The following is an 8364-nucleotide window of genomic DNA, read 5'->3' as shown; positions in this document are numbered from 1 at the left end:
TCGACAATTTTTGACACACGATTCCCTTTCTTGAACAAAAGAAAGTATGCTATATTTTTTCAATCATTTAGAAGGTTTCATTCTGCTTGCTAGTTGAATGATCAAACTTTTTGTATGTTTACCTCTGACGGACACCCCTTTCAAAAATGATCATGGCTCATGTTTATCAAAAGAAATGACGCTTTGGTGGCTTCCGCGTCTAGCGTCTGTTTCATAACACGTTTTCAGCTGACTCAGCCGAAGCTAATATTCGCGTGATAACTTGCCGTTACGTCTGAAAGACACGATGGCGAATCCACTGATCACAGACCATTTCCAAACACATAAGAAACCCACAGGACCTTCAAAGAGTTCGAAAGTCGAGAAGAAAGCCAACATTTCTACAGCAGGTATACTATACAAATATATTTTTGCTCTGGGACATTTAAAAATGGTTGTAACAATGACATTGGCACCGATTTTCTACTGAAATACTTCATGCAGTCTGAGAAATAGTTAAATTTACAGCTTTAATATTAGTATATATGAGGACAAAAGTGTGTGTGTGTGTGTATGTATGTATGTATGTATGTATGTATGTATGTATGTATGTATGTATGTATGTATGTATGTATGTATGTATGTATGTATGTATGTATGTATGTATGTATGTATGCATGCATGCATGCATGCATGCATGCATGCATGCATGTATGTATGTATGTATGTATGTATGTATGTATGTATGTATGTATGTATGTATGCATGCATGCATGCATGCATGCATGCATGCATGCATGCATGCATGTATGTATGTATGTATGTATGTATGTATGTATGTATGTATGTATGTATGCATGCATGCATGCATGCATACATGCAATTGGTCATTTATATTATTGTAGCGCATGTATAATTAATTCTGTTTGCCTTGTTTTCAGCTACAATCATCTCAACAGCAGCAGATTTGTCAAAAGAGGAAGAACTTATAAAACTCAAACAATTTGATTTGACTTTAGAATATGGACCCTGTACAGGTATTCAAATCATTTCTAATGTTCCCATCTACATTGTAGTAAACCATTACTATAGTCCTCTAGAGCAGACCGATTACTGTGGTTCACAAAACTATACACACAGTGTTTTTGACCAAATGATTAGCCATAGTCTCAAGCTATCATTGGTTCTGATAGCTTTTGAGATACTACTCTGGCAAACTAGTTTACTAAGACTGTTGCAACATATTTATATATTGAATGGCCATTGGTCAGTTGTACTCACAGTAGGGTGGCATTTCTGATAATATCCGTGATCTTACAACTTGCACATTTTAAGGGATTTCCAATATTTACACTCTCATGAAACTAAATCAATGATGGCAACAAATGGGAAAAAATACATATCCCCATTTTTTTCACATGGAACTAGTGTTACATAAAATTAGAAGACAAATCTCCAAACTTTCATGTGCATTTAACCGTAAACCATGCCAGGTGTAACATGTTCAGTGACATGATCATTTGCAACAGGTTTTAAAATTCAATATTTCAATGCACATACAGTGTTACAGTGCCATGGTGTAAGTAAGAAGAGTCACTGAGTGTCATTCACTTTGACTCTACCAAGCAACGCATGTTTTCCCTGGGTCCTCCCATTTCCTCCTGCATTAACACTGAACCCATGAGGGATGGCCCTCACTGGACATCTTGGGAGGCAAGTGTTTATATACTTAAACAACTATCCAGTATAAATAAAGGTATACTATAGCATCAAAGTTTTACTCTCTAATATCATATTTGACAGGAATCACTAGAATGCAGAGATGGCAGAGAGCTGATAAACATGGCCTAAATCCACCTCTAGAAATCAAAGATCTTATAGACCAACATTCAGACAAAGAAGAATACACATTATGGTGAGTTTTATATATATAGCGGATTTCCAGGTTGGAATCATTGCTTTGTGACAGAGCACTCTCTGAATGGCATCAGAGTGTTGGGGTAGATTATTATCAAGCTACTACAGGACTGGTGATGTTGTTACATACATGTAGTAGTAAGCTGTATATTTAATAATTTTTTTTTTTTCAGTTTATGGAAGGACTATGACTTGTAGTAGATGGGCTGGTGAAGTTATGTGGCTAGTACACTAATATCACTGATGTGTTAGCACACTATACAACCTATGGTGCTGCACAATAACCTGAGTGTATCAGAAACTTGTCAATCACAGTACCACATTTCCGAACTCTCAGATATGCTTTCACTACATCCCCGCCACACTGGTGAAATTTGCCTGATTTCAAGGATCACTGCCTGACAGTACTCATCAGAGAGAATTGCTGGATGTTCTGCTTACTAAGTGTTGGTCATCAAGAAAGCTGTATTCATAGGAACAATACTGTACATAAACTGTGTTCTTTGGCCAAGGTCAAAGGAGGTACTCGTAGTACTGAAGATTGAAAAGTAAAAGTCATGGATTCATCCATGATTTTATGCTAGCAATACTGTAACACCTTTCTTTCAGTTCAGAAGTACTCCTCGTCTGTAAGATACATCGTGAAATTCTGCCCTCACTGGCCGAGAGGTTGGCCGATGTGTGAGGGTGCCCCATCACGGCATACCTTACAGACTAAAATAATCTTAGTCTGCTAAAATAAGCAAGGCCACACTAATCAGATTTATCTGATCATGCCTTGACCTTTGACCTGTAGCTTTACTGCTTGCATAGTACAAGTTGACTCCAACTAGCATTTCAAACAACTCTGCAGATTCTGGCCAAATTACGTAAAAATATACAAATATTTTAGCATAGAAATCATTCATATATTTTGATATGATAATACATTTGGAGACGTTTATGTGTTCTTTTAGGGTTTTTTAGGCAGTTTTAATGTTATATTGCATATAAATATATCTAAACTTTATTAGTATATTGTACTAGCTGTATTTATTAGAGCAGAGGTCTTAATTTTAAATTAATCGGTTTCTAATTATTTCTTAATCACCAATTGAAAATGTTGAACTAAAAACTTTGGTGTTGATTTTACTTGTCTCTGGTATTTCTTGAAGTTTTCTTTGTAAAGAGCATTTTAGAATGCTTTTCATGTTAAATTCTTGTTGTTGGAATTGTAACATGTAACATGTAACAAGATGATTGAGTCAAAGTAGATCATCTAACTTACATGTACATGTTTAGAACAGAAGAGAGTCAATAAAATATATATATTGTCAAAGCTTCATTAGCTGTAAATTTTCTTGTGTGATGGACTTTTGCCTGTTGAAAAATATGGCAAACCTATTAGAAGACTGTAAGATACGTCGTGTTGCTCACCCTCACCAGCCTGCTCTATGTGAAAGAGGTTGACTGATGTGTGAGTGCGCCCCATCATGGGGCACCTTACAAACTGTAACAGTATCCAGACTGTAAGATACGTTGTGTCGCTCACCTTCACTGGCCTGCTCTATCTGAAAGGGGTTGACTGATGTGTGAGGGCGCCCTGTCACAACCTACAGACTACACATACAATAAGGGAGATGGGGGTATATTAAAGGGCCAGTGTGGCAGTATAAATCTGTGCCACAAGTCATCATCAATTCAATTACTAAGTGGGAAAGTGTTCTATAATGATAAAAACTAACATTATTATTTATTTATCTCCACCCATAGTCGTAAGCCGTGTCCCTCTTTACGATGCCCCTTATTAATTTTTGTTACATCAGCAGGAAAATTTCTTCTGGTTTTCAGGATGTCTCCACTAAACATAATTGACAAAAATTATCACACCATCACAGTTTTCAACACTTTTCTTGTATTTACAGAGACTCTTGATACAAATTCAATTATACAAAACATTCAGATAAAACGTCATGGCTACAAAGTCATTCTAATTACATTTCATAGATGTCACATCTCTTTGAAATAAATTTCAAATTCTACCCAAAAAATACACACCACCGAAAGATTCATCATTGTGGCAAAGCATTATCACTATTTCTTTCTCGTGACTAACTCATAAACGATGGAGACTGTCTGTCTGTGTATTCCAGAATACTCTTCTTTAAATAAATGACATGCTCAGATGTTGAAGGAAAGTAGTTTTTGACTACAAAGCATATAACTGCGCAATGGTCCAAAGAAATACCACGGCACATCCTTGTTGGCCTTGTAGGAGACTCCTTAGAAGGCTGGATGGTTGACTTGGCATCTACACAGCCTGAGAAGTCATATCAGTAATTCAAAGTTAGTATTTTCATGGATACCATGCATAGAAGCTGATTGGTTTAAAAATCACATGATGCCTATATTATGTTAATGATGCATGTTATGTTGAAAATGTCAAATTACCTAGATGTGACGTAGTTGGCCTTGAAATGTGAACTTTGTACAAATGAACATCAACAAGTGATATGCTCAATTCATGCTGATTTGATAATGAGGTGTTGACGAAAATACTGAATTTGAATTACTGGGTTCTCAGGCTATGACAAAAATACTGAAATTGAATTACTGGGTTCTCAGGCTATGTGGCAAGAACACTTGCTATGTCAACCATCCAGTCTTCTATCGAGGCTGGTACACTTCTATCACAAAGTGGGATATGAAGTCGGTCGAGTTGCCTTTTAATTTTGCAGCAAGGCATTCATACACAGCTTTTGACAGAGTCTGTACGATGAATCCTCTCCGTGTTTTCTTGCTACTTTGGTTCTAATGGAGGAAAGGTTTCTTTTTTTTCACACAAGAATACTTAGTTTGTGTGTTGGAAGATGTGAATGTTCACAAGTTTCTGGCACTTGTAATCCAAGTTTTGAAATTCTATGGTCTTTTCTCCTCTTCATTTCTAATTCCTGTTATCTCATATGGAAATAATAATCTATGGCAGCAGAGAAAGTAGCGAATCCCACACACCCAGCTATTGCTGGTTTGATTCCAGCTGAAATATTAAAAATAAATACAATATTTCTTTTAGACACAGTTCATCATGATTTACAAACTTATTAAATATGTTATTGTTAGTACCATCCATACCACCTAGGCTGCCATGATTGGCCATGCTTCAAGGTGTTTAACCATGCTTGAGCTTTCATGGTCTTCCTTAAAATGACAATATTGTATATTGATGTTGTAATAATACAATTTACATGAAGAGTAATGGCTGATCCCAGTGTTGATGTGTATACGTATAAACACATGAATATGTATTTCAATGCTGAAGAAATGTATATATTATGCAAATTACAATGCTATCGATATGCAAATATTTATGCAAATGAACCGTCTTCCTTGTGATTGATCCTTGTGAGAATCCTGTTATTTGCATACTAGTATTGTAGTCATATTGTAGTCATATCATCTATTGCAATGTACAAGTTATCCCATTACCAGCAGTATTATAATTACTTGCCAGTATACATTATGGTTTAATGAGAAATAATGATAGATTCTTCATTTCTAACTTTGTGTGAACTTAAAATGTCTTAGCTGGAGCACTGGTTGTGACAGTTAGAGTCAATGTGTTATGGTACCTTACCTCGAAGTCCTATTGCACCACCAGTTATACAACCAGCTAATGAAGTATTCTGTGTTCCACTAACTCCTCGGTACTGTAGTACAAGAAAACACAAAATCATAAATACTGCAAAACATTCTACCGTACGCAATCTTGACCATTGATCATACAACATAGACACACAATATGAAAGTCTTAAAGTGCAATGACGGCATCTTATCACTGATAGTCAGTTGGATACAACCTGACTAAAATGCAGTTGTTTCAGTCACTTTCACTTATCAGTGTGAACTGACATGGATCCGAACTTATGCGGAAGTGATGTATGAGCCTTAATTGGGAACTTCCAGAACTGCCCTATATAAAGAGGATTATGGCTAATCTATGCAAATGCGGGAAATTCAAACTACTGTACAGAGCACTAGCTTCTGGTTATTCAGCATTTGCATGTGAAAAACCCAGATAGGGAATGTTTATATTTTGGTGATTACTTGCCAGTGAGTCATCACAAGTTCTCCACCTCCAAACATACAGTCAGTCATATGCAAAATAGGGTCCCAGGCCCAGGCAGTTGCGTATTTAAAGGTATTGTCGACTGCTTGCATTGTAATAAAAAGTCCAATAACAACAGAAACAGTCTACAAAGGAAGTTTCCAACCAAGGCCTGTATGTCACTCCTGCCTAAATTCAGATTGATGCCAGCTATATACCGATAAGTAAAAGTGAATAAAACCAATGCAGTTTATCTTGTTTGACATCCAAGTTTTTATTAAACATAGTGAAGTCACAAGGTATCCTTTCCTTTTAAGTAACACTACTAAATGACTGATTGTGGATAAATACTGTATACTTACTGATTCTATACAGCATTCTGTTGCTGAAAATACAGCTCCAATAACAGCAAAATTTTTGGCATGAAATAAACTTCTTTTTCCCATGTCTCTAAGAATGTCTCTGGCTTTCTGCTTGGCCATTGTATCAGGGTCTACTGGATCCACACTAGCAGCAAATAACCCTATAGCAGCACCCAAACCAAAACCTTGGACACAAAAACAAAACCAGCATCAACCAAATATACATGTCTCAAACCTGCCTCCAGAGATTCTATGAGAGAACCTCAAAGACCCACTTGACAAGAGTGGGACATTCCCTTCCCCTCCATCTAGCTCTGGAAAATACTCCAACAAATTCCTATTCCACTCTGCACTATGGTTACTCCCTAACTATTCTGTCATTACTTGTCCAATGTTTGCTGGAGTCACATCATGAACAACTTGACTTAAGCAGAAATGTGTTGTACTGTTTCTTGTATCGAAGCTATTAGAGCCCCCCCCCCCACCCCCGTGAACTGACTCCAACCTATATAAAAGTTTTTGAAAGTCACACAAGTCATTATCTATTAAAACAATAATGTGAACTGTATCATGGATATTTAATGGTACAAAATCAATATAATATCGTTTTCAAATTTAATAATAATAATAATAATATAATAATATTGTTGGTTTTTATATAACACTTTCCCACTCTGTGCTCAAAGCACTTTACAATTATTACCCAACCCCTGGCACAGATCTATAACAGCACAACAGCCCTTTATACTTCAACTCCCTGGGGAGCATACAATCCATTGTAGCCACTATAAATGCATATTCTAGATTCAAGTAGGCATTCACATTGCAGCCTCTATCCTACCAGATCCCCAATTATACAGCTGGGTTGACTGGGCCCAATCCCTGTTCAAATCATGCCCAAGGACTTTGGCTATTCAGAAACAAACGGCAGCGACGGGGTTAGAACGTGCAACTTTCAGATTCCAAGCCGGCCGATCTAAGCCATTCGCCCATCTTGACTCCACAAATTTCGGTACACTCACTCACTCACCTAAAACGCAACTCAATACACTTTTGAAAGTGCAACTTTCCATAGCTTTCTCTACCATCAGTTGATCTTTTGTCTTTGGCATTTGAGGAAACCCAAAAGTCCGCTCAGTGATTGGTCGCTTGTGTTCTCCTATCAAAACGTCCATCATCTTAGCGACATCGGTGTCAGTAAGTCCAATCATTTCGCTATTCTCATTGCCATGTGCATCTTCTCCAGGTGCACTGGAGGCCGCCATTTTGAAATGAGATGATTATTAGATCTGACAACAGCGCCCTCATCTGCTAATACAAATCTTACATGCAGAGATTTAATACGTGTGCAGATCCATCGGAACAACACAAGAATGTACAGAAAGAAAGAACGATTTTACATATATACAGGTCAATATTAGGTTATATCTTATGAATACAAGCTTCAAATTCCATATAGTGGGATGGCGAAATATAGAAATCAGACAACTGATGGCAGTTCAAAGCTTAGCCCAATCAATGGGGTTTCTCTAATATTACCTCCTTGGTCCAATATTACAAATGACACCACCCGGGACATCACCAATCACTGACAGGGTAGATATCACCTCCCTAAAGAACTTTTTAATGCTTTTATCGGCAAAAATATATTTAAACGGGCTCTGTACTTTAAAAATCCTAAAATCATGAAATAATGGCTATAAGAAACGGACGACCAGGTTTCGCTATGGTTTTAGTCAAGAAAAACACTAAACTTAGAAAACGGCAAAACATCAGGTTGGACCGACCGGGAGATTTTGGAAAGACCTTCCCAACTGGACCGGTACATATAAGTTGCTGTTCGGAACGTTTCGAAATTATGTTTAAAATTGTTATGTCAGATTGCATTCCTTAAAAACAATTGTTTTAACCAGTTTTTATCTTTAAATCAGTTGTATTCTCAAGTAAATGATCGACTCCGTGATGCGTCCACGCATGACTTTGAACGTATTGGAACGTGTCGACACTTTGCATGTTTTGCTT

General features: G+C 37.0%; 2 protein-coding genes across 2 annotated transcripts; one reads left to right on the top strand and one right to left on the bottom strand.

The window, feature by feature from the left end:
• Positions 1-227: 227 nt before the first annotated feature.
• Positions 228-3032, top strand: LOC144449495 (DNA polymerase delta subunit 4-like). Its single transcript, XM_078140037.1, has 4 exons — positions 228-389; positions 921-1016; positions 1783-1894; positions 2070-3032. Exons 1-4 carry the CDS (start codon positions 287-289, stop codon positions 2092-2094), a joined length of 336 nt encoding a protein of 111 aa, XP_077996163.1. The 5' UTR covers positions 228-286; the 3' UTR covers positions 2095-3032.
• Positions 3033-4524: 1492 nt separating this feature from the next.
• On the bottom strand, positions 4525-7607 carry LOC144449272 (mitochondrial import inner membrane translocase subunit Tim22-like). The gene is made up of 4 exons (XM_078139787.1): positions 7373-7607; positions 6343-6527; positions 5510-5582; positions 4525-4912 (listed from the first exon to the last, which is right to left on the bottom strand). The coding sequence occupies exons 1-4, from the start codon at positions 7605-7607 to the stop codon at positions 4830-4832; spliced, it is 576 nt and encodes a 191-aa protein (XP_077995913.1). The 3' UTR covers positions 4525-4829.
• Between the last annotated feature and the right edge of the window lie 757 nt (positions 7608-8364).

This window comes from Glandiceps talaboti, chromosome 18, assembly GCF_964340395.1.
Source record: "Glandiceps talaboti chromosome 18, keGlaTala1.1, whole genome shotgun sequence".
Taxonomy (NCBI): Eukaryota; Metazoa; Hemichordata; class Enteropneusta; family Spengelidae; genus Glandiceps; species Glandiceps talaboti.
The sequence above is the reverse complement of the archived record's forward strand: the minus strand, read 5'-3'. Positions and strand labels throughout refer to the sequence as shown.